This window comes from Microdochium trichocladiopsis, assembly GCF_020744255.1.
Source record: "Microdochium trichocladiopsis strain MPI-CAGE-CH-0230 chromosome Unknown B0I36scaffold_7, whole genome shotgun sequence".
Lineage (NCBI taxonomy): Eukaryota > Fungi > Ascomycota > Sordariomycetes > Xylariales > Microdochiaceae > Microdochium > Microdochium trichocladiopsis.
This window is the reverse complement of record NW_025763550.1, coordinates 894,591-919,388: the sequence shown is the minus strand read 5'-3', so window position 1 is coordinate 919,388 and position 24,798 is coordinate 894,591. Positions and strand designations below refer to the sequence as shown.

The 24,798-nt window shown below is 56.1% G+C and overlaps 9 protein-coding genes and 1 non-coding gene across 10 annotated transcripts; 9 read left to right on the top strand and 1 right to left on the bottom strand.

Annotated features, from left to right (window-relative positions):
* Positions 1 to 657: 657 nt before the first annotated feature.
* Positions 658 to 3,857, top strand: B0I36DRAFT_247213 (uncharacterized protein; the record flags this gene model as incomplete). Its single annotated transcript, XM_046150289.1, has 8 exons — positions 658 to 763; positions 852 to 896; positions 971 to 1,540; positions 1,601 to 1,945; positions 2,006 to 2,287; positions 2,368 to 2,921; positions 2,985 to 3,466; positions 3,533 to 3,857. 8 exons carry the CDS (start codon positions 658 to 660, stop codon positions 3,855 to 3,857), a joined length of 2,709 nt encoding a protein of 902 aa, XP_046010264.1.
* A 94-nt stretch (positions 3,858 to 3,951) lies between these two features.
* B0I36DRAFT_138776 (uncharacterized protein) lies at positions 3,952 to 4,549 on the top strand. The gene has a single exon (XM_046148335.1). The coding sequence runs from the start codon at positions 4,045 to 4,047 to the stop codon at positions 4,495 to 4,497; it is 453 nt and encodes a 150-aa protein (XP_046010263.1). The 5' UTR covers positions 3,952 to 4,044; the 3' UTR covers positions 4,498 to 4,549.
* An 89-nt stretch (positions 4,550 to 4,638) lies between these two features.
* Positions 4,639 to 4,710, top strand: B0I36DRAFT_t125. Its single transcript has one exon. It is a non-coding gene; the product is annotated as a tRNA-Asp (tRNA).
* Positions 4,711 to 8,381: 3,671 nt separating this feature from the next.
* On the top strand, positions 8,382 to 9,504 carry B0I36DRAFT_350990 (uncharacterized protein; the record flags this gene model as incomplete). The annotated part of the gene is made up of 2 exons (XM_046156971.1): positions 8,382 to 8,511; positions 9,017 to 9,504. 2 exons carry the CDS (start codon positions 8,382 to 8,384, stop codon positions 9,502 to 9,504), a joined length of 618 nt encoding a protein of 205 aa, XP_046010262.1.
* A 200-nt stretch (positions 9,505 to 9,704) lies between these two features.
* Positions 9,705 to 10,624, top strand: B0I36DRAFT_138738 (prenylated rab acceptor 1). Its single transcript, XM_046148334.1, has one exon. The coding sequence runs from the start codon at positions 10,009 to 10,011 to the stop codon at positions 10,537 to 10,539; it is 531 nt and encodes a 176-aa protein (XP_046010261.1). The 5' UTR covers positions 9,705 to 10,008; the 3' UTR covers positions 10,540 to 10,624.
* Positions 10,625 to 10,769: 145 nt separating this feature from the next.
* Positions 10,770 to 11,855, top strand: B0I36DRAFT_364659 (uncharacterized protein; the record flags this gene model as incomplete). Its single annotated transcript, XM_046159008.1, has 1 exon — positions 10,770 to 11,855. The coding sequence occupies one exon, from the start codon at positions 10,770 to 10,772 to the stop codon at positions 11,853 to 11,855; it is 1,086 nt and encodes a 361-aa protein (XP_046010260.1).
* Positions 11,856 to 12,750: 895 nt separating this feature from the next.
* On the bottom strand, positions 12,751 to 13,536 carry B0I36DRAFT_350987 (uncharacterized protein; the record flags this gene model as incomplete). Its single annotated transcript, XM_046156970.1, has 1 exon — positions 12,751 to 13,536. One exon carries the CDS (start codon positions 13,534 to 13,536, stop codon positions 12,751 to 12,753), a length of 786 nt encoding a protein of 261 aa, XP_046010259.1.
* Positions 13,537 to 14,242: 706 nt separating this feature from the next.
* Positions 14,243 to 15,807, top strand: B0I36DRAFT_327121 (uncharacterized protein). The gene is made up of 3 exons (XM_046154429.1): positions 14,243 to 14,688; positions 14,763 to 14,823; positions 14,893 to 15,807. The coding sequence occupies exons 1-3, from the start codon at positions 14,661 to 14,663 to the stop codon at positions 15,572 to 15,574; spliced, it is 771 nt and encodes a 256-aa protein (XP_046010258.1). The 5' UTR covers positions 14,243 to 14,660; the 3' UTR covers positions 15,575 to 15,807.
* A 197-nt stretch (positions 15,808 to 16,004) lies between these two features.
* Positions 16,005 to 17,769, top strand: B0I36DRAFT_327119 (PITH domain-containing protein). Its single transcript, XM_046154428.1, has 3 exons — positions 16,005 to 16,379; positions 16,498 to 17,078; positions 17,186 to 17,769. The coding sequence occupies exons 1-3, from the start codon at positions 16,301 to 16,303 to the stop codon at positions 17,543 to 17,545; spliced, it is 1,020 nt and encodes a 339-aa protein (XP_046010257.1). The 5' UTR covers positions 16,005 to 16,300; the 3' UTR covers positions 17,546 to 17,769.
* A 3,861-nt stretch (positions 17,770 to 21,630) lies between these two features.
* B0I36DRAFT_364655 (uncharacterized protein) lies at positions 21,631 to 22,932 on the top strand (the record flags this gene model as incomplete). The annotated part of the gene is made up of 1 exon (XM_046159007.1): positions 21,631 to 22,932. The coding sequence occupies one exon, from the start codon at positions 21,631 to 21,633 to the stop codon at positions 22,930 to 22,932; it is 1,302 nt and encodes a 433-aa protein (XP_046010256.1).
* Between the last annotated feature and the right edge of the window lie 1,866 nt (positions 22,933 to 24,798).

The window sequence follows — 24,798 nt, the reverse complement described above, 5'->3', positions numbered from 1 at the left end:
CAAGGGACCCGCGAGTTGGGCTTCCTGAGGACACGGCTGCCGACGAGCCTCAGCACAGCAGCGACGCGACTGGTGCAGCCGTGAGCAGGCTCCTGCCACAGCTCAGGGCCACTGATAGGCCGCCAGGGTTTCGCCCGCGAACCGTGTCAACAACAGCACCGTCTTGTGAGCACAACATCCACTTTAGCCTGTCCTCTGTGGCATCGTCGCTGCTCCGCCGGCTCCCGCTCGTTAGTCTGTTGGAAAAGTTGCTGCGAATGCTACTGCTACTTCCCGCGTATCCGCCACCAGCGCCGCCCCTGCTGTACGCCCGCCGGGCTAGCCCACCCCGTCGCACTTCCCAGCTAGCGTTGTCCTGCCCCCATATGCTCGCGCACCCACATACGCACGCACATGCTCTCATCTGGTCTCATATAACTAGCTGAGCGCATCGCCTTATAGCCCGGCCCGCAGAGTCCACAGCAAGGGACCAACTCCCACCACCTCTATCTGACCGACCTGCAACAAGGAGGGAGCAGCCTGTTTGCGCCGCCCCGTCTCCTGCCTACAACACATCAGCTGCCCTTGATCAGCTTGACAGGCCGCATGCCGCGCGCTTCACTCACCAGTCGCCCTCATCACGCCTAATCGCTCGTGCCACGTCGATCAGTAGTGGTCATGGCCAGCGACCCCTCCGGGCGCCGGCTCCTGCCGCAGAATGCCCAGCTCAACACCTTCGCCTTTGCGCCCCCAGCCTATCAGCAGCTTCGCGAGACACAGAAAAGTGCGTCATGATTGACCTCGGTCTCTCTCGGGTTCCGCCTACCTGCTCTCATATCGCCTCATGCTAATTGTTATTTTGTCGCCGGCAGACTACGTATTTGTAGATGAGCACAACCGCCACAAACGCCTTAAGGGTATGGTACCGCAGCCGCATCCAGTTTGGGCAATCCCGACAGTCACAGTACAGAGAGAACTGACGAGGTTGTAGTCATGAGAGCATGTGAAGGATGTAGAAGAAGAAAGATCAAATGCGATGCAGCAACGACAAACACTTGGCCCTGCTCGGCTTGCATCCGCCTCAAGCTGCAGTGTGTACGGCCCCACGGCCTCCATGAGGGCCGCCCTGAAGACGGCTTCGAGCTCGGCACTGAGCAGGAATACGAGGTTGTAGGCATGCAAGACTCTTATCGCCAAGTCCAAATGCCACCACAATCGTCGTCTCCACAGCAGCACCACGGGGCCATGATGGCTGGGCAGCAGAAGCCTCACATGTATCCGCACCAGCCACAATATGCGGATCACCAGGGCGTGTATCCAGTTTCTTACGGCGAGAGCTCCCAGTTGCCGCCGGGGGTTGCCTACTCTACAATGACAACACCAGCAAATGCCCTTGAGTCTCACAGCTACCAGTCAGGGAGCGTTTTCCACACACCCCCAGCAGTCTCCGCGAACGTCCCGCAATCGGCGTCCCCTGCCGACTCGTATCAACACGACTCATATCAACAACCCGACCTGTCGGATCTCCTGGGCTCTCTGCAAGTGAATGAGATAGGAACAGGTATGGTCTCATTCGGTATGGATGGGATAATGCTGTCGATATACTGACGAGCGTGGACAGCTCCATACTTGAATAACAAATCCGCACTCAACGGCCCAGAGGAAGAAGAACCCACGGTTGAGCAGGAGGAGGACTACAGCTACCTACACACCCTCGGGCCAGGGTCCAAGATTCGAATCCCACCGGAGCTGATGCCCTCCGACGACATTTGTCTTCACTACCTCGACCTCTACTTCGCGAACGTGCACCAATACGTTCCTGTCCTGAACAAGGCGCAACTCTACCACCAGTTCCAGACCAACCGCGACTCAATATCCCCACTGCTGTTGGAGGCCATCTTCGCTGTCGCAGGCCGTCTTGCGGATGAGCCAACTCAGGGTCAGCAGTGGATAGCTCTTGCCTCAAGTATGCAAAGCCCTTGCCCATTCACGAACGCATGACTCGGGATTGACTGACTTGTGGCAGAACATCTGGAGGCCTTCATGGACGTACCCCGGCTCAGCACCGTCCAGGCACACTTGATCATTCTCAAGGCCCGAGAAGCAATGCCGAAACGTGGCTACTACTACAGATCCTGGTTGTCAATCGTCAATTGCTTCCAGATGGCAAAGGATCTTGGCCTGGATGAGCATTTTGAAGACCACCAGGAGGGAAAGCCATGTGGCTCCTCGCCGGTAGATTGCCTAACCAAGAGCCGTGTCTGGCAGACGATCTTTACATGCGAAAATATGATCGCAGGCTCGCAAGGTGAGTCGGCTGCGGCACCCAGTCGTGATCGCTATCGCACCACCAAAAAGCGAAGCACCTTATTGACAGCTATGTTATAGGTCGCGATGATCTGCACATCAAGATGTCCACTGTAGATTTCAGCCTTGGGAGGCCAATGCCTGGTATCGACGCAGAGGAGCTCGAGGTCTCGCGCAACTTTACATTCATGGCTCGCATTGTTCGAAGCGTCCATCGTATGAACACGGTCTATGGCAAGATAAAGAGAAAGAAGGACTGGGCGCTTGACCCTGAATTCCAAAAGATCAACCCGGCCGTAACAGGGTGGCTGGATGAGCTTCCTGCCGATATGGCGTTGACCTTCACTCCGGATGGGGCTCCTCCGTGGTTACCAACACACTTTCTCGGAAACCTCCATTCATATTATCACCTCAGCGTCATCCTGTGCCATCGCCCACAGCTGAACTTGCTAGACCCTACGCATCCGAACGGAGCCTGGAAGTCGCATATGATGTTGAGTTATTCGTCAGCCAAGGCGTTGTGTCGGATACAGGAGTCCATGTTACAGTCATTCGGTCTCAACGGGCTGCAGTGCATGCAGCGAGGTATCAGCTTCACAATTTACTCGGTCCTCGCTTGCATCGTTCTCCATTTGGTTAGTTTTCTCCAATAGGACCCGTCGGAATCATGGTAGATAGAGGCTGACTTGGCTCGATAGGTTGCGCTCACCTCCCCTGATCCAGAACTCAATGGTGATGCGCGGGAATACTTCACGAGGCATATGCGGATTCTTGAGAAAACTGTGGAAGGCTGGCCCCTGCCTGACATGCTCAAGCAAATCGACTCGGTGCGGCAGGCGTTCTCAGCTGACGTCCGGAAACCTTTCGTGTTGAAACCAAGCTTCCCTTACGGAAGCCCACATCCGAGCACGCACTCCAGTCCTCCTCGCACGACAGCCTTCAAGCCAGAGATGCTCCGGACCAATTCTGTCGAGCAGACCATCGGCACACAAGCCAGTCATCAATCGCAAGTCAGTTATGCACACCCAATAACGCCGATCTCCATCGGATCCGTGGACAACAATAGTGACTCTTCTCCCTTGCAGTCACTCGGAATGATGTCTACCAGTCAGGGCTCGCACGCCACGCCACTACAAATGTCGGACACTACGCCGGCTTGGAACCCCTCACGCATCTTTGAGTAGGTCGATCCGGTATTGGTTGAATTGGTTGCTATTGTTCGCAGTACTAACGTATGGTAACACAGTCAATGGAACACCACCTTCGGTACGCCCCATCCTCCTCCGCCCTCTCTGGAGGCCATGGCCGAAACTTCAGAATCTCTAAACCTTTCCTCTGCAGGTGCTCCAGAGGTTCCGACCACAGTGGACATTCAAATCGCCACAGCTGCGATCTCACCAAACATCCAACAAATGACACCACAACAGTACTCCAGTGCCCCCGTACAGAGCTATATCACTCCGGCAATGTGGCAGGAATCGGTAGCCAGTGTGTACGAGGGCGGCCTCAAACGATCTTGGGATTACACTGGCGACGTTTCGCTTGCTGGGCAAATGCCGAAGCGTCGTTGAATGTGTAACGACTACTATTTTAATGAACAATGGAATGACGATCTCACACGCGAAATAAATGACGACGACATTATACGATATTCGATCTCATCTGGAAATCTCCCATACGCACTATTCGCGGCAATTTGTCAGGCAACACCAGATTTCCGACGCTTGCTGATTGTCCCTGGAACCCATCTGGCAGACCATGGCTGATTCGCTGGCCCGAGTCCGGGTCGAGTTGCCGGAATTGTATCAGATTCCAATACAATCGGCCACATTCAGGTTATTTGAGTTCTTTACCACCACGTTGTTTCGACGTCTCAGCCATAAGAAAAATTTCTCACGCCACGAGTATGAGTTTATTGCCAAGGAAGTGGCAGTGCCGGCTGTTGTGGTTCAGAAGAGCCAGTCTCTTCTTCCTGGAGTCTGGGTTGTCACAAGTGCTCGCTGGCCTGTACATTTTGTGCCTTTGGTTCAGAGCTTGGAGTTCAAGGGTTTGCAAAGTTGGCGGTACTTTATCGCCTTTCGACAACACACATTTACAGCAGTATACCAAGACAACAGGAGCAAGTCCAACGTTACAAATGGAAAAAAGTTTCCCTCGATCATGCCTTTCTTGCTCACTATGATTGATGATTGGTGTGGCAATATGTCGTGATCAAGCAGGTCGTGCGACTGATAATGTAGCCCCTCTTAGGTAGAAGTCGTGCGTGTTATGAATATCGCGCCGCTCAAATGGCAGCTGATATAATATTCGATAAGAGACCTTTCCGTAACAGCGCATCAAGACTGTAAAAAGTCTCGATTGGTCTAGTGGTCAGGATACCTGCTTGTCACGCAGGTGGCCGGGGTTCGATTCCCCGATCGAGAGCACGCTGCACACATATCCAATCATCTGAGGTCCACTTCAGAGTTCCTTTTTTTTCTTTTTCCTTCATTATTATTGTCCTTCCTGCCTTTCACGGCAGTCTTTTAAGAAACCAGCATGTCTCTCTCTCATCTGGGTAAGCTTTCTCTTTTTCACCAACACAGACGACGTTGTTGGATTTTTTTTTTTTTTTTCTTTCCCCTTCCTCCTTGAGCGGAGCCTTATATTGACACACTGTTTTGCTACCCGCATACCTGCTGCCGCACCTTTGGAAATCTCGTAGTAGTTCTTGTGTTGGGGTGTGTCGGAAGAAATGACTGTTCATAGGCAGTGTCCATGGTCAATTTCACATAAGCCTATTTGATGTGGTGTGTGGTGTGTGGTGTGTGGATGTTTAACTGGACTTTGAAACGAGCCAGAATACTTCGATTTGGCCCAGATCAGGTCGCGAATACTCCGCGGGGACAAAAAGACAATTCACCAGATCCCAAGCTGCCATGGGCATTCTCGCGAGGAAATTAAACGCTATGATGCCATTTCAATTTAAGATGACTAAACAGATGACGTGATGGTGGGTATCATGGTACGCTCTTCTCCTCCCTTGCCATAGGCATGCTGCTGCCGTTGTTGCGACTCGACTTCCTCCGATGTATGCCCAGCTTATGCAGTAACCGGACGACGGGTTCGAATGTCTTGTCCTTTCTTGAGGGCGATCCCTTTCTGTTCTTTGCTCCGATTTCCATATCTGCATCCTCCGCATTCTTTATTTGCGCTGCGGCACTTCGAGGCTCCTCACGCGGTACCTCTCCTGGTACGTATACGTCTTCATGGGTTGTCATTGCTCGTGCCACCTTTTTCCCTTGCTGCCGAGTCTTTACGTACGCCTCGAGTCCTACGAGCACAGCATAACTCCTCGTGATGCTGACATGGCTCATATCGACACCAGCATCCTCAAGACTATGCACAAATGCCCGGAAATTGGCCGCTGGTGGTCGATAATGGCCTGACAGCGGCGAGAGGCTCGTGATACGGCCATTGCGAATCTTGATCAGTCCGGCCGCAGAGATGCGTGCTCCTTGCAGAAAAGAGCTGTGCTGGAAGACGCCGCCACTCTTGATGCCTACGTACAGGCGGAACGACGTGTCGGCTACAAAGAGCCACGTGTTTTTGCGTGGTTGTTTCCGGATAAGCCGCTTGAAGATGGTGCCTGCCGAGACGTCCTTTACCCGCTTGATGATCCTGTACTCGGTATCCTGCGCCGTTGCATCCTGGTTGTCATCGTCTTCATCCGAATCCGAGACTGATATGTCCGAAGCAGAATCTGAAAGGTCTTGCAGGTGCTTTGGTGGTGCCGGTGCCTTTCCGTGACCTTCTACAGGATTTGTTGGCTCTGTCGCCGGAGGAATTGCAGGCGTGGGGTCGTCAGCTGGAACGATGCCATGAACGGTGTCCTTCCACTCGTCCGTGGTGTCAATTCTCATGCCGTTCTTGGCCCATACCAGCCGTCCTTCACGATCGACCTTGACCAGGTAATGCTGACGCTCCTCGCGGCTCAAGTAGCGGACCTGCTGTCTTTCCAGCTTCTCCCGAGGACAGATCTCCAGGTCCACCTCCTTTCCTTCCCCGTGGTCTAGCCAGTAAAAGAAATTCTCCTTGGTGTCGCTCTTGAGCCACTCCTGGTGGTACTTGCCAAGGTTTGACCCATGGCGGTGCTTGAGGTCGACCATCTCTAGGAAATACCGCAGCCCCATGTGCCGTGATGCCTTGAGGTGCTTCTCGTCCTTGAGCTTACGCCTACGCCTGCCACTCTCTTGCAGGCTCATACGGTCCGGGTCATCACGGCCCAGATCAGATGACGACTCATCGTCTGAAGAATAGTCCGAGTCAACATCCGCGCCAACACGCCTGGCCACTGTGATGGCCTTTTTCCAACGCTGGCGGGCAGCCGCTCTGGCAGGGTCCGGGGCGGCATTTTCTCCATTGAGGGAATCCAGGGACACGCCGTGCGCTTTGGCCTCCTCTGCCTTGACAGTGAGGGGGAAGGATTCGTCCCTGGGACGAGGGCGGTTGATTTCTCTGAAGCGCGCATCACTGATTGCTTGGTCCCACCTGGTCGACGGACCGAGATCAAGACCACGGAGTTGCTTCCGGACACGGTACCCGCGGTAATTGCGTTGAATCAAAGTGGCCGCCTTGGCACGTATCGAGAGTGACCGAGCATGATGACCCTCGACCTCGTCAGAGCCATCGCCCTTGGACTCGTCGCATTTGCCTGATGGCTCGTCGCCAATACGTTGCTGGTGTGTGTTGTCGTTCTCGGAAGCGTTGAGCAGTGGCCCGGCTGCTGGCAGCGCCGGACCCACCGCCGACTCGTCCTGAGCCATGGCCAGGTTAGGCCAGACGTGAGAAGAAAGCGGACGCTGTCTCAAATCATTCGCACCACGTATCTCGAGCTCTGGCCGCGTCAAAGATCTGGTGGTGTGGGTGACCTTGCACAATGCATTGAGGAGGCTTGGGGAGCTCGGATTGCTTGCGCAGCAGCTGCCCAGGTGGTCTCCAAGGCGCAGAAAAACCTGGAAATCGAAAGTCGTCGTCAGCCGGGCCGGCCTGGTCAAAGGACGATTTTTGGCTTCGGCGCCGTTGCAAGCCTTGCCCTGCTGGCTTGCCTCTCTGCCCTGCTGGGAGGAGTGCCGTGCGGCTCCTGCCTTCCTCCGGGTGGTGTGTTGGTGGGGTAGTTCGTGCTGCTATCCCGGCAACCGACGAGGGAAGCGCTCCAGGAGCCGGTTTTCCGGGCGCGCCTGCCTGCGTGGAAACTGGGCTGGGACCAGATGCTCTAGAGAGTCGTTCACACATACACATCGTGAACAACAAGTCTGATCGGTTCGTGCAGGGATTCAGGTTGGCCCGGTGCTTGTTATAAGTGCTGGTATGCACTCAAGTGACTTTGCATCCTATATGTCGGAACCTCCATTTTACACATATTCTCTCTGGACGAGGCACTCGATGCTCATCACACCGTGATGGTGCTGTACTGCTCGAGAACCACCACATGGAGCCGTGAAGCATTGCCGGATGCTTCGTCGCTCAGGGACGAAGAGTTTGGCCAACATTGCGATTCAGGCCGACTCTGTGAGGGGACGGTAGAATAGCTTGGATCACTGTCCTCAGACTGTGTCGGGGCCTCGTCCGCGCGGGCATTCTGCAAGCAGAAGCTCACAGCGCCGTCATTGAGCTACACCGCAAGTTGGCGGCTGTGGTGGGGAGAGCCCGACTGACGAGAAACTACGCCATGACACAGCACACAGCTGGCCAGAGCATTGTGCATGCATGCGCTCTCCAGCAGGGAAATAGGCACATCGCGCAGAGTTTTCCGTCCTCTGGGAATTACTTGCTCCGTGACTGTCGAGCTGGGATGACGACGTAATGAACGTCCATCAGTGGGACACGAAGACCAGCCTCTCCCACAAGCCGAATCCCAGCTAGCTGCTCTCCACACGAATGCCTCACAATGTGCCTTTGCGATGGGATTCGTCGCAACAGAGACTCTGGCCATCAACCTGAATCGAGAGCCCCAAGAGCATCCAGAGAGGACCGCCACGACAGAGCTTGCTCGCCTCGGGCTGCGTCTGGCATAGTCTCGCTTCCCGTGAGGCGATCTGAATCAATCTGATGCAATGGCCATGCCGACTCGCTGTAGCCAGGAACCACACGACTTTTTCCTTGAAGACACTGGGGAAACTCTAATTCCGGCGCGCTTGCGAAGTGATTCAGGGACCCTGGCTGGTGCTATTCGAGAGCAGCCAGGTAGCGTACCGTTTTCGCATCCGGTCTTGCTCATCCCGCCAGGTGGTAGAGCTACATTGGCAAGCTTACTGTGATGGAAGAGGCGGAGGTGCATGGTACCCAGATCAGCCACTTTTTCCAAGATCTGCACGCTGTGGATAGGATGACGGGATGTGCCCTGTGCCAGCTTGGAGCCCAAAGCACCGGGCGGCCAGACCAGGCCTGCTCGACGTGGAAGAGGCCGATGCCCGCGAATCCGCTTCTTAGGCCGACCGCCAGTTCACACCTGCAGCGGGCTCACACCCTGCTGGCGCTGCATAAGCTCGGCTTGCTGGCGACAGACGGTGGACAGTGAAAACAGCTCTGCTCCCACACCTGGAGCTCCCCGCCCCTTCTTCCTTTCTCTGCCCTATCCTCCAGCCCGTCTCCCGTCATTGAGGAGCAGGCGGAGTTGTGACGACCATTCGGGACAGACCCAACCTTCACGAAGCCGGTCGTGTGTTTCCACACACGAGAAACACTGCAGAGGGGGGGCTTGACGAGATCCTGCAGCAGGCGGTGCGCAACCAGCCCGCCCCAGACCAGCCGGCTGGCCAGCTTCTCCAGTCAGGCACCAAGCAAGACAAAAGAAAGGGGATCGGTTTTCCCAGAGCCTCCAAAGCACACGACACCACGACACTGAATGTGGACGTGAGCGACTTGGTCGAGACCAGCCCCATTGTCGTCATCGTTGGGCCTCCACCCGGCATCACCAGCATCCCTGCACCGCCAACCCACAACTACAACCCGACCCGGCACTCGCCATCCGGGCTTTGCCAGAGCACTTTGTCTCGTTTCCCCATTCGAGACTCAGAAACTTCTGCCTGGAACCTCTTGGGCTCCTGCCTAGAGACAACGCACGCTCTCAGGCGAGACCCAGAGGCTGCATCAGCTTATCGCCAGCGGCGCACCAGCGCCCTTTCCGTTGCCGGCCAATTATCTTGGGTGCATCGCCCTGCGCAATCAGAAACGTAAGCCCACCATCGCCCGTCCTTAAGTGGCTGCCTCCCCTGAGAAACACTTCCACCCCCCTTTATTGGTTCCTCTTGGGGTAGCATTTCGCGTGCAACCTTAAAAAAATGCAGTCGCCCAGATCTGAAATTGACACGCGCGCTTTGAACAGATATCCACTCCACCTTGGCCTGGCACCGCCTCTTCCAAGGGTCGTGTTTCCCCTTCTCCCTTGATTCACTGCACGAGCACCGCCCTTAAAGACACCCTTTGGTCGCCATCACCCTCTCGCGTTTACCATCTACCTTGCCATTGTCCATTGTCACACCACACAGAGTGCACCTGCTCCGGCTACATTTCGTCGTAACGACTCCACCGCCGCTTCAACCCCACATAACGAACCAGACACCGTTACTGCTTGGAACACAGCATCCTCGGCCCGGCTCGATTTACACATCATCTATAACCACACGCATTAGGCACCCGACATCGTATACTATACTCCATCTCCTTTGAAATTTGGACAAGATGGCTCGTATCCAGATCCCGATTGACGTCCTGACGTCGCGTTTCAACATCTCGGAACGCCTCGCAGGTTTCCGCAACACCTCGCTGTCCAGCCGCTTTGCCAATATGCGGCCCATCAGCGAGTTCTTCGACTTCAAGCGCATTTCCAAGCCCGAGAACTTCGGCGAGGTCCAGTCGCGCGTCAACTACAACCTCGGCACCTTCTCCAGCAACTACGCCCTGGTTTTCGTGCTCCTCAGCATCTACGCCCTCATCACCAATACTGTGCTCTTGCTGGATGTGGTGCTCTTCGTCTGCGGCCTCTGGCTTCTCGGCCGCCTCAATGGCCAGGATCTCGTCATTGGCACCTTCCAGGCGACCTCGTCCCAGCTTTACACTGGTCTGATGGTCACCTGTGGTCTGCTCTTTCTCATTGCATCGCCCTTCTCCACTCTTCTGTGGCTGATTGGCGCCAGCGGCGTTGTCATCTTTGGCCACGCTGCTTTCATGGACAAGCCGATCGATGAGGCTTTTTCAGGGGAGGCGGTCTAGGTGGTCGGCCGCGAGCTCCCAAAGCAGCGCCCCAATGGGGAAGACCATCAAGGCGCGGGAATAACACGTGGGGAGCGCCGCAAGAGGGGGATTTTGCATATTTCACTGCTAGAGACAGGATCGTGGAGGAGCTGGACAGCGACGACACAGATTCACAAGGCGTTGGTTTAATGGTTCCGGGTGGCAATAGACTGTTTCGTAAGGATGCACTTCAGATTACAGGCGCAGATATGAGTGGGGGCGGAAGCGGCAGCAGGTCGCGGCGAGGTTACGCGTACCAGGAGGACGAGTCGAGCGGGTCGGAGTCAGAAAGCAACGAGGACACGGAAGACGAGGCTTCGATTGCGGAGAGAGAAAAAGAGGAGGCCATCGTGCAGCATGCACTGAGCCGGATACGGAAGGCTCAGGCCAAGGGCAAGCAACAAGTCAAGCTCAACAAGGAGGAACTTGCCGCACTGGAGAAGAGGAAGCAGCGGTTGGCGGCCGAGGCGTCGAGGAAGAGTAGTGGTGCGAGTGGCAGTGGCAGCGACAAAAAGCGGCGCAAGGAGAAGGAGAACCGGGTTTCGATACCACTCTCCCACTTCGATGCGTTGCCACCTCCTTCACGACGAGGCAAGGCAGTGGGAGGTCCAGATGATGCGCTGCCGATGCATCCGACACCATCGACGCTTTCGGCCATCAACCAGGCACGAGGGCCGCCCTCTGGTGTTTTCGCGCCACCTACGACTTCGTCCCGCTCGCGCCCTCATTCGGGCACAGGAAGCTCACACCGGCCTCGTTCCCAAGCCGACGGACGTTCGTCGCCCTTCGAATACCAATATGTCAACCCTCCGTCCAATTTGAGGCATGCTTCAGACCCTACTGCGCGACCTCCATCCCGAACCTCTTATCAGTACGAGGACGATCATCGGAGGCGATCCGGGTCATCACAATCGTCCTCACACCCGCATGATCCCTTCCAGTACCAGACGGCTGGGCCACGCTCGTCGCTTCGGTCCAGCACTCCTGTTTCTCGAGATGACGCTATGGACATGGGTTTGGCCTATGGCAACCTGCCTCAAGGCAATCCGAGACGGAGCGCCAGGCTGATTGGTCGGTACAGCAGCGAGGACGAGGAGACCACTAGCGACGAAGTGGGTAGTGGTGCTCGGATTGTTCGCGACGGTGGCCGCGAGGACATTGTCGTACTGGAACAGCGCCCGTCGACCTCTCCCGAGCCTGAGCGTGCACCAAAATCCAAGAAGTCATCGTCGCCATCCAAGCGGAAGCCTGTCGGCAGCAGCAGTGGTGGGAAAAAGGGTCGAAAGGGAAAATAGGATGAGCCAGCCAATTCTTCCAAGTCTTTCAGGACTTTGTCGTCGTTGTCATCTGCTGTACTACTTCGCGAGCCTTTCTCCTCAGTCACTTTGTCTCCTACTCTTGCCACGCAACATATCCCCTTTTCGGCTTCGACTGCGTCCCCTCTATGGAAGTCGTTGATGAAGAAGGAGAAGACTACGATTGATGGCAAGGTCAATGCGAAACCCGCAGAACAAGAAAACAAAAAGTCCATAGGCAAGGGCAGGAGTAGCAAGGACACGACCAGCAGTAGTAGTGTCGAAAAACGGAGGAGTCATAGAAGCAAGGAGAGGAAAAAGTACGAAAAGGAAAAGGAGGAGACGAAGAGGGAGAAAAGGAGGGACTGAGAGACAGAGATGTCTGTCAACCTGTCTGGACGAAGTCGCATCCTTATCATGTTATTATACATTTTGCAACGGAAAATCTCATCTTTTTTGCTTTCTTGACTGTTACATGGATGGTACGTGGATTGGAGCATGGAAAAGTGTATGAGCAGAGAACTCTCTGACATAACCTCTGCAGCCTACATCTCTGGCCAGGGTCTTCCGTACACTAAACAACTGGAACGGATCCGATCGTCCTTGCATCCATGTCCATACTCGGGTACTTAAGGCAAATAGTAGTGATATTGAGATGCGGGCCTATGGAGACAAGTGAAAGGAAGGATCCGCCGAGAGAAACCATGCTATATACAAAACCATCCCTCACTCTCCGCCAGGCGGGGAATGGGGGGAAACTCGATTCCCAGAAACTCGCTGTTTTGCTAAGCTTTTTGCGCAAAATGCCACCCAAAGTCACTATAAACGCTCATCAAAACACTGTTTCATCAACAAGCAGCACTGAAAAAAAAAATGCCACCCAACCAAAAAGAAATCACCGGAAGAAGTCCTTGACGCCGCCCATCAGACCCCCGCCGATACCCCAGTCGCTGCTGGTGCTGCTATAACCCTTGCGCTCCCACTGCAGGCCGCCGTCGCGGCCGTGCTCGACAAACGCGCTGCCACCCCCGCTGCCGCCGAGGTTGCTCGCCATGCGGACGGCCTCGCCGACTAGGCCGATGCCGTCGCCCGAGGCGGTCTTTGCCGCGACGCCGAGCATGCGCTCGACCGAGGGCGGCAGGCGCAGGCCGAAGGTCGCGAGCAGGGCCGTCAGGGCGCCGCCGGTGATGAGGGGCATGATGACGATCATGAAGACCTTCATGGGGTGCCGCTTTGCGTAGTAGACGAGGTCGCGGAGGAGCTTCTTCAGGTACTTGATCGCGCGCTGGACAAAGTTGGCGCGGGGCTGACGGCGGTAGTATGAGGACGAGGAGCGGCCTGTGCTTGTTGTGTCAGAGCGGGGGTGAGGGGGAGCGTTAAGATGAGTAAGTGACATACCCAGACCACCAAAGAGACTCCTGCTGCTGTTGTTGCCGAGGTTGAAGAAGCTCGCCTTGGACGAGTTGTGCTTGTTGTAGTGGCTGCTGCCGCTGCCAGCCAGGAAGTTGCCAATGACAGAGGCGCTGCCCGAGCTGCGGTGCTTGCGATCGCGCGAGCGGGATCTCGACTTTGAGCGCTTTCGCGACGACTTGTGCGATGACGAAGACGACTTGTGGTGCTTGGTGTGCTTCGACGACGACGAAATCACGGACGCGCCGTCCCAGCCGTCAAAGAAACCCATCGTGATGGTTGTGCCGGGGCCCAGCTCTAGGAATCGTGGAGGTTGGTGGAGAGCTTAGGAGCTCAGGTTTTGGACGTTATGTCTAAATTTTCGAGAAGAGGCTTGCGTGTAGGCTTCAAATCAGCTTTCCTCTGAGCACTCTCGAGGTCAATTGAAAGCTCAACAGCCAAGTCAGGCTGACGGGAACATGTGTGGAGGGTTGTCGAGATGCCCGGGTTGGCAGGGTCCAAGCGAGCCAGTCAATCCCCGCGGTCGAGTGGATAAGGAGCGTGATTAGGCACAGAAGCGAGAGCTCAACGACACCCTGATGCTTGCTTATTGCTGTGTGATGATAAAACCGTGAGGAAGACAGTGGAAACCAAGGGAGGGGCCTTGCGCGGGCCACGGTCTGGTGCAGTCGAGGGGGGGAAATGGAGCAACGGATGCAGTTCACTACGATCCGGTATGCACGATGGTAACCTGCAGCAAACTGCATAAGAGAGGGCTTATCCTGAGCTGACCTGGGACGGTCTCCATTTCTCACCGACAATTCGAGAGGCTGGGAAGGCTGCAGTGATCGACTGAACAGCACCACTTTGAGCACCCCTTGCAACCTTGGGAGGCAGCTGGAGTGGCTCCCAGCCCAGCTAGCACGCTTCGGGCTCTAGTGTGGCCTGTTCATGTCACAGAGAACACGCGGGCGTGTCGGGCCCCGCTTTTCTGCAGTCGAGACCCTTGAGCGTGCCCGCCTGGAGCAGACAGCCCTGCGACAAAGGACACACTGGCCACAATGTGGCGGGTGAGTCACTTGGGGTCTGCCTTCCCCCGCGCAACGCTGGAAAGCCTCAGCCACAGCCATGACTTCATCGCCTGACTGACAGCTGCGACGGGCGCTCCAGGGCAGGAAGGGCCCCGGACGTGACACTCCAGGCCTGACTTTGACAGCCAGCCCGGTTTCGTGGTAGTGGCGGCCATTCAGAGTCAAGCCGTCAGGAAAGCTCCGTCCCGGCGCATCTTCCTCCTAGCCGTCTTCATCTACGTACATCTTGCATCTCCTAGTTGCCCTGGTCGTCCTGTTCCACCAACAATCTTACCTCTCCGTCACCAGCAGATCCGACCCGTGCCCCTCTCACGAGACCTTCAAGATGGCGACGGGCGCCCCACCCAACTACTGTAAGCCGATCATGCTTCACACGTATTGTATTGTCAGATGCTTGGGAACGTGTCAGGCTAATTCGATCGCACAGATGCGATTCTCGACATCTCAGAGACAGCTTCGAACCAGCAGATTCGCGAGGCTTACAAGCGGTACAGTACTCCCCGGCATATCCTTTGCGAAGCTCTACAACTACGTCATTCTAACCCACTTCTGTAAAGCGCTGCGCTCAAGACACATCCAGACAGAGTTCCTGCCGACTCACCAGAGCGCGCCAGCCGCACACGCAAGTTCCAGCTCGTGAACGACGCATACTACACCCTCTCAGACTCGGCCCGGCGACGCGAGTACGACGCTCAGCGCAAGCTGTTTGGAGGCAGCAGGGCAAAGCCGCAGCCAAAACCTAGCACCGGCGCCCACACCCAAGGGGGCGTGCCTGGCTCATTCTCCGACGATGACTGGGAGGAAGCCTTTGACGAGGAAGTGCCGCCAGGAGGGACTGGAACCCAGCCCAATGGCTTCTACAGCTGGGCGTGGAACTACTTTACCGGGCAGGCAAACCCCGACAACACGCAGCAGGCTCGCCAGGAGACAGAGAATGCACAGTTTGGTGACGTGTTCGAGGAGATGCTCCGGGAAGAGGGCATGGAGGAAGCCCGCAGTCAGAACGGGGGCAAGTTCTGGGGCGTCGCTGGTGGCGCGGCCGGCGGTGTCCTCGGATTCATCGTGGCCAATTTCCCTGGTGCCATAGGTGGTATGGTGGCCGGCAACAGACTTGGCGCCATCCGCGACGCAAAGGGCAAGAGCGTTTATGCTGTCTTCCAGGATTTGCCGTACGACGATCGTGCCCGGCTGCTAGCACAGCTTGCCACCAAGGTCTTCAGCCACGCTGTTGGTGTATGATTCAGCCTCGGTGGCTGTATCTCAGTACTGGTCACCTGTCCCGAATTAAGTCATTAATCTTTTGATTTTGCAGGTCGGATTGTTGTTTATGGAGATATCCTTTGAGACGTTTGCACTTGCGCCAGGAATTACCTTTTGCACGTCGGGCTTGGCATGAAGTCGGCACCGACCAAATAGATAGCATCAATATCACTCGAAAGAAGAATCAATACGAGACACAAGTATTGCTAATACTAGAAACTACCGCGTGCATAGTCTTTCGTTCTGTGGGTGTTGTACCCTGCCGGTGTAGTTAGTTGGTATGTTCTCCAACTCGAGGGGTGGGTTTAGACTAAGAATATGTAATGTCAGTGTTGGCACGTTCGAATCATGGAGAACTTTGACCGTCAAGAACTCAATTGAACATATACACGCACTCAAAAGGGACGCACTGTTGCGATCGGTGTCGGAATACCATATATCGGTCGGGCTATTGCTTGCTTCTTCGGCACTCTTCTACGTCGGGTACCGCTAGCGGAGCTCTTTGACGTGCCCCGCCACGCGCCTTGACAAATCCAATGTCAGTCACGCCTCTACGAGAGCTCTGTTTCCCCACCATTCCAGCAACGCAGGCTGCCCCAGTGTGTACTACATAGCTCGACTTCCCGCCTTTCCCATCTCCCACCTGACGACGAGGGTTGTGCCTGAACTACCTCCGCATCGCAGCCAGAGTGCTTCATAGACGCCATGTCGAAAACAATAACAATCTCCTCGAGGGAGCAGTTCAGCGAGCTGCTCAAGAGCTCCAGCATCGTGGTTGCCGACTGTAAGCTTCTTTCTCACGACCCGGACATTAATCTACGACAACAAACAACGATTCCCAAGCAGGAAACCGGGAGACATCAGGCTGACTTTCGGGGTGCTTCTTCTCCATCTTCATATAGTCTATGCCGACTGGTGCGGGCCTTGCAAGCAGATCGCGCCGTTTTTCGAACAGCTCTCCCGGCAGCTCTCGCAGCCCGGCGTCGCCACCTTTGTCAAGATCAACACCGAGACCGAGGCCGGCAAGCAGGTCGGCGCCGAGTACGCCGTCACCTCGCTCCCGACATTTATCCTCTTCCGCCACGGCAGCGTCGTCGAGCAGGTCCGTGGCAGTGACCCGCGGAGGTTGCAGGCCGTCGTCGAGCAGCTTGCCAGTGATATTGAGAAGGCTGGCCAGTCCGGCGGCGGTGGTGGTAGCAGCAGCGCGAGTGGCAGCGGTAGCGGCGGTTTGGCGTGGCGAGGCGCCGACCTGCCGCGGGGCTACACGGACTTGTCGGACGTGATCAACATCCCTGGGCTCGACTGGTCAAACGTGGACGAGTCGGTGTTCAGCAAGCGCACGTTGTACAGCAGGGAGAAGCCCTCGGCTCTGAACAAGAGCGGTGGTGCTAGTGATAGCAAGGACTGGATCGAGAGCGATACGGACGAGCAGGTCATGCTCTATGTGCCCTTCAACGCTACTGTCAAGCTGCACACTCTACAGGTAAGCGGGTCATCGCAGAGCTTCTCCCACTCCGCATTGATGGGGGTGATTAATGTTTGTTCCGACATCTGGGCTTCGGCTGACGTTTTGCCACTCACAACCGCCAGATCACCTCGCTACCACCCACCGAGGATGAGGACGAGGACGAGGATGAGCTGCCCATGCGGCCCAAGACGATCAAGATCTTTACGAATCGCCCGCATATTCTAGACTTTTCCGAGGCCGAGGACACGCAGGCCACGCAGGAGATTGAGCTTGGCGAGGACGACTGGAACAAGGACGGCACGGCCAACATTGGCCTGCGTTTCGTGCGGTTCCAGAATGTGACCAGTGTCGTCATCTTTGTCGTCGACGGCGATGGTGACAGCGAAAAAGTCCGGCTCGACCGCATCAGGCTCATTGGCGAGACGGGCGAAAAGCGCGAGATGGGCAAGCTCGAGAAGATTGGCGACGAGCCTGGCGAGTAGACTATCGTCTGTGGAAGCTGGGACCCAGTTCAAGCGTCGTGGCTGAGAGATGTTGTGTCGGTTCCGCCATGTGGACTCGGGTTGGTCTGGGTGAAGTAACGTTTGCATTTAGAGGCATGCGGCGCAGCATGATTGCGCAATGTTTTAGACAATCCTCCTATGACAAAAAGGATATAGACGGCGCCAAATGCATAGCAAGTATCAGCACTCCAACGCAAGTTTATACGATCAATGGACATCTGATGGTGATGATCGTCCACGCGGCCGTTGATACCAGCCCACTAGTGCTCCCACGCTGGACGCGTGCACGATTTTGGCGAAGGTTTTGGCATTTCACGACACTGAAAACACACGAGACGCAAAATCCCTTGCTAGCCGGACCGCAATGGCCAAGAGGAGCGAAGCTATCTGTCTAGGGTTGTTGATGATGAAAGTTATGTCCGACGTCTTGCACCGCGCCTCCACCCATCTCCCGCAGGTCGCCCTTTCAGGCAAACCCAGCGAGCCGTGTGTTCACGGAGAGGAGACGAAAACTCGAGGAGTGCAAGACATGAGTATGCCGGCCTGCAATTTTGGATAATCTGTGGCAAAATGATTGACGCTGCGATTGATTACGGGTTTGAAGAATCTCGAGCAACACGGAGAAATCAGATCATGCCAGCCGCACGAAGAAAGAAAAGAAGAAGAGAAGCAGAGGAAGAGTCGCAGGCGGCGCCGTGTGCGTTTTATGGACTCCCCTCTGGTGGGAAAGGTGGGCCAGGCCGGCGCGTGTGCCAGCAGCACCCACCCGGAAATTTTCTGCAGGGTGCCAGCTGGGGGCGGGCTGTCGCGCAGCTGTCACGCGTGTGCGAAAGCTCTCATGGCAGCCCTGAGGCACCCGTGGACAGCTTAGAGACCACGACAACGACAACGATTGATTCTCTTAGGATAGATAGTATTATTGTCCTCCTGCTCATATTTGTTGGAAAGGTTTTATTCCGATGTCAACGAGAACCAAACGGCATCCAGTGAAACGACATCACGAGACACAAAAAGCTTTTGCTTCACTTTAGGTAGGTGCAAGAACCTTGGAAAGTTCTCTGGCCCAGCCTTGCGCAGCAGCAACAACTCTGCCAAGACGTCGTCGCTGAGGCAGTGCAAGCTTGCCCGTCCTCAATGCCAACGAGAATCTGCTGCTCGCTCCATCTTGACTGCGATGACTCAGAGGCTCCTACACTGCAACCTCGATATTGCAGGAGAAAAAGCAAAAGTCCTGCATTCTGCTAGGGCCCACAGCAAGGACCGCCTGAGGCTGTCCGTCCTGAGCAAGGATTGCGTGATGGCGACGTGCCATTCGGAGCCTGCAACTTGGTCCAAGATGGTCAGGAACTTTCGCTTTCCCGTCGACTCGGACCCGAGTTTCAGGGCCCATGCAATGATGGCTGGGGCAGTGGCTTGACCATCAAAGTCAAAACCCCCGCGCTCATGGGCCGCCCAAGATATCCAGAATCCCCATCCGACGGCACGGGTAGAACGGGTAGAGGGGACGCTGTGTTGCAGGACAATGCTCCATAGACGACGACTCGTGTGCTCCGACAAAACCTTGCCTCGTATGATGCCGTTGTTGACGCCGAGTTGCGGCCCCTGCGTCTAGCCGGCGCCACGAACTTGGCTCGACTGGTCATCTCCGCAAGCGAGAGCTGCGTGCCCTTGAGCAGTCGGCGTGGGCGATACCTGATGAAGCAAGGGTCTCCGGTGTTTCAAGGTCTTCCTTCCCGTCAACAAGCCCGCCCATACGAATGGCTCACGGAAGCGAGGTTGGAACTGCAGATCGCCCCGGCCGGCTCGATGTCGTCTTCGGATCAGCCGCCAGGGGGTCCCGCATGCATGTCAAACGCCGTTGCATACGTTCGCGAGAACTCTTGCGGAAGCCGCATCGGACGGTGGCCCTGGCTTCAACGGGGATGCTTGCCCTGAAAGGCAAGAAGCCCCACGATCTTCCGGGCTTGACTGCCAGCAAAGGGCTCGGCAGGATCTGCCTGCAACCACCCACAGAAGGCGGGCGCACTGACGGCCGGTCCCCCGGCTGACAGACTCGGAGCTTATGGCTGGATCCATGTCCGTGATCCGAACGGTGGCGTCTCCGCCGCATGCACCGGCGATGCTTACCACTTTTGCACTCGCATCACGACTATGCTGCAGCCTGTTGCTGCTTGCTTGCTTGCACAGCCCCTTCTGACTTGGTTGAGAAGCAGGCCTGGTTTTCTGATATCCTCACTGGCACAACAACTAGACACCTCTGTATATGCTTGTACCCGATCACAAGAGGCCGATGATGGCCACGCTTGCACCATTCGAGCCTTTCTTCTCCACCCCTACTACATGGGCCGGGCCGCGCAAGTAAGTCGGCATCACCGATTCGCCAAAAGGAGGGCCATCTGAATCGCCTTGGTGCCATTGATGAAGTGACAGGTGTCGTTCGGCAGCAGGCGGTCAACTTGCACTGCACTCAGCTAGGGGCGGCTGCTTTTGCCCACCTTAGTTAGCCATGCCATACGAGTTGCGTTGGTGAAACCTGGTGGGTGTAGTTTTTGGCAGGGCTCAAGGATCACAATTCCTGCTCCCAGAAATCGTAGCCCACGCCGCCATCCTCTCTGTCTTTGAGCGAGTAAGACGCGAGTCAATGCCTGGTCGTGCGCAAGGATGGCCCGAGTTGTGGAAAGGTGCCTGACCACGATCTCCACTTAGATATACTCGGTGCCTATGCACAGACTCGACCAAAGTAGACTTGCATCAAGAAGTTTTGTGAATAGGGCTCAACCTTGATGGCATCCTGCCGGATACGTCAAGAGACTTGGGTCAAAGTTGTCTGGGCCATTCCTGTTGCGTCTCATCCAAGCACCCCACATTACACAGCACTGGTCAGGAGGCGCACAGCACTGACTTATGTAGAGCGCGGAGAGCAGGAAGACATCTGGAACTGCAGTCTTGCCCAAACAAGCTCGAGGCACCGTAATTAGGAGCTACATCTGCACTCAGACGGAGTACCCGCCGGCTGATCGACGTCAGTGAACCCCATGCCGCGCTGCCCCCCCGAGCTGCCCCTGGCCCCCGAGTGCTGCTGGGACGCATTCCATGGCCTCTTTCGGTAGTCGCCCGTGAGTTTAGACCGGCCAGCCCTGTCGTCATGGGATATACTCGGTGCGCTTGCTGGCCGCGCCGACCCCGAATAGGTCGGCGCCGGGCCAGGTTAGGCATTGTTTTGGCAACCACAAACGAAGCCATCTCGCCTGCTGCTGCTTTGCCCTGTGCTGTGTGCTGTCGCTTGCAGCTAGTCCGCCCCAGGTCAAAGCCCGTCACACCACTGCCGCTATGCAACACGACGACGCCCACCACCAGGCCAGGCCGCGGCAAGCGGCCCTCTCTGTGCCAGGGTGCACCATCGTGTTTGCCCACATTTGGCGCTGGTCCTTTTGCCATCATGGTGACGCCCACCCACTCGCGGTTTGCCCGTGGCCGCTTGTGCACAAGGGTGGGTGGACGGACTATGCCCAGTCCACCGCCTGCTGCTTGGCCCAGGGAGCCACTCATCACCACTCGGGCTCCAGACTAACAAGTCAGGCGCCGACCGCCGGCGTGCCGTTCGTGATCATGCGCTCGCTTGGTAAGAAAACCCCCCCACCGCCCTTGTGCCAACCGGGCATGATTGCAGTGCCTCTTTTATATATTCTGCACTACCCTGTGGTCTTGTGACTCGGCTGTGCTTAGGTTGCAGCCCGTACACAGCCGTGCCAACCAAACACACGCATCTCTCGAGGGACCAACCGCTTCTGATCAAACCTCTAAACCTGCGCCTTTGCTCAACTTGGAACAACAACAGTCTGATCACTCAGCTGCCACGCACCACCTCACTGCCAGCGGCACAACCTGGCCTTGCCACCGACTTCTCGAATGCAATCAGGAACAGCACCTGGCCAACGTGCACATGTAGCAACATCTTTCCAGCGAAAGCATATTCCAAGTGCATACTTACACAACTTCATCTTACGTATTTGTCCGAACTACATTTCCGGTTCCTCTTGTGCGACCAGACTTGGGATTTTGGTATGAGTGCCGCGCAATTTCATCTGTTCGGCCGGCTCCCGGCAGAACTCCAGGATCTCATCTGGCAGTTTGCCCTTCCCGAGCCCAGGGTCTACGAGGTCTTTGATGCGCCGGCGCCCTCAATACCGCGCTCGAACCCGGCAAACCACCTGCTCTTTGCCGATATCCGCAACGAGCGGCCGCCAGTGATCAGCAATGTCTGTCATGGTGCTCGCAGCGCGGTGATGCGCAGATACAAGCCGGTAGTTCTATCTGGTACGATCAAGTTTCTCGATCTGCAGCGGGACGTGCTGCTGTTCGACTCATACCTTCAGGTCCGCCGACTGCTCAAAGCCATACGCCTGCTGAGCCAGGTCGACGTGATCCGCAAGCATATTTCACAGATCGCGCTGGGAACGTCGTGGGGCCTGCATGCTGGGTTGCAGCTGAGGTTGTTCCACCGGTCGGTGCAGACGAAGCGCAACATGGCGAAGCTGCTCAAGCACCTCACGCAGTTCCAGAAGCTCGAGGCCGTCAAGCTGGTGGTCTACCAGAGGTCGGCCTTTAGCCTGCAGGTCCAGTGGCTCGATCAGCGGTGCTTCCAATGGAGCACGACGCCCACGCCGGCACCAATACCAATCGCCATGGCCGGTATGCCGACGATGCAAAGACCGAATCAGCACCACCAGTCACCACCACCACCGAGAATAGGTAGTCACGCGGGGGCTGTACAGAATCAGGCGTTTCACTACAACTTCCATGTCAACTTCAACCTGGACAACTACTGGCTGAGACGGCCTTGCCACAGCAGTCTCGAAGACTATGTCATGGATGATGTGGACGAGAAGCCTGGCCACGGCAGCAAGCATGGCGCGGATGAAATGAAAGGAACTGAGCAGGTCCAGGCAGATGGGCATGGTGGAACAACCAGGGACACAAACATAGCGGCCTCACCTGCGCGCCTAAGCCCGCAGCAAGACACGCGGGTCAGGGGACGGGGCGGCGTAGGAGAAGTGCCAATATCGTCGGGCCCGACGACAAAAACCACTGCGACGACTACAACGACGTCGGCTTTTTTCGGGCAGCAGCCGAAGCAAGCTCACTCCAGATACGAAGACCCATATGACGCTCAGCCGAAGCCTCATCAGGTTCGGGCGCTGAAGGCGACTTTTCAGAAGTGGGTGGACGAGACCACTGCGGACGACCAGAAGGAGACGAATGCTCTCGAGAGGGAATCGTCCACGCGGCCGGCAAAACGCCCTAGACTTGAGGCGGCAACTTTGACCTGGGTGTATACTGGCATCAGCAACACGACAGTGTACTGAGCGGGATGATGACAAGGGTGCCTTGCTATATATGTTCTTTTTGTGTTTCTCTGTTGGAGCGAAAGCGGGCGCAAGCATGATTTAGTATAGACGGACTGATGACCTATAGACACGACTAGATACCCCAATGAACGAGGATGGCTATTCTATATCGCAAAGTGCTTCGAGAGCAGAGTGCTACTTGGGTCTCCCAGATGCAATATCTCGAGCTACTCGAGAGGGTGTGACGCACACTCACACTGACTTCACTTTTACTTCACGCGGCAGTGACTTTTGTATCATCGTTGGCCCCCGTAGCCTTTCGACCCAGGGACATTATCAGGACCACCCGATGCTTGGCCTTATAGCTGAATTGTTGAATGCACCGACATTCAGGGCGCATGATCCGAAATGTGGAAGTTGCAAGTTTGATCTTTTTTGCAATAAGGCAGGTACCGTGACATATTCGATTGGACCTTCCTGCTTTCGTTGTCCTGCACCTTTCTCACTACAGCATCTCAATCGCGTTCCTTCCCTGGGTGACTCTTTCCTAGTCAGCCACAACCAAGGGCCCGACCTCTGCTGTCTAGCACTGAGCAAGCGCCTTTCCCCACGGCAACTCACTTTCCGTTGTTTTCGAGCACAACCACTCCGGAAAGGGCATTGCAATGGCGGACATCACAAAGACGGCAGCAGGCGCCCACGACTGCCTCGACGCCACGCCGACCCCGTCACCAGCAATATCGCCACGGGAAGGACAGCCGGCAGGCATGACCAAGAGGAGCCTGACACCGCGCGGGCAAATCTTTCCTAACTTGCAAGACGCTCACCGCAACATCACGAACCGCCTGGCATCCAACAACCCATTTCGAGACGGCCAGACCCATCATCACCAGGACTATCTCGATGACGACGTCTCCACGAGCCCAGGCTTGAGTGCCGCCTCCAGCAGCCTTGACTGTGGCGCGTCGAGCTCGGTCTTCGCTAAGCCAATCTCCCACACACACGAAGATCATGCTGGCGATGAGGACCACTCGCCGTCGCTGCAGAGAATGGCAAGTGGTAGATCGCTGACGGACGTGCATCGCCTCCGCAAAGCGTACATGCACAACGCCGCCGACGAGAGTCAGGACTCGCGAGAGAAGAAGACGAGCAAACTGCCAGGAGTCGCGACAAATGCTGAGCACCAATCTGGCAGCACGGTTGAGAAGATCTATGAGCACTACGCCACTGGCCTCGTAAACAATAGCTATGCAGTGAGCGGTGACAGCCATGCAGGGGCATACATACTTTCTGCAGCCAAACCACCATCGAGATTCCCCAGCACAAAAGGCAGAGATGAGGCTGTCACTCGCCTCGGCTTTCGTGAGATTGAAAGTGTCCAGAAGCAGAAGGAAGGCTCTATCAGCACCGTCATCCAAAAGGTGCAGCCTGCACGTCGAACCTCCTTCAAGCGCAAGGACCTTCCGCGTCGTCCAGCCCGTCTACGGAGAAAGTCATCGATCTCACAGCAGCCTCCTACCGTCGCCCTACCAAATTGTCCACCAAAACCTGCCGACAGGCTCGTATCGGACACGCCCGACGAGAGTGAGTCGCACCGAGTGAGCTCAAGTGTCACGGACTCGCAGTATCTGCTTGATACCGAGGCTCAACTGCGAGAGCTGCGAGAAGCTAGCTCCAGCTCGTTGCATCCACCGGCACGATCACCAGACGAAGGCCGTCTAGCTGTCGCGACCGACAACCATGACGATTGGGTCAGCGAAACACAATCATCCCTTGCTGATGCGCGAACTGATGACCTCTTCAAATATGATAGCGAAAGTTATCGCGACTATCTTCGGTCTATCAAAGAGAGAGATGTCAGCACGGCACTTAATGACTTGAGTG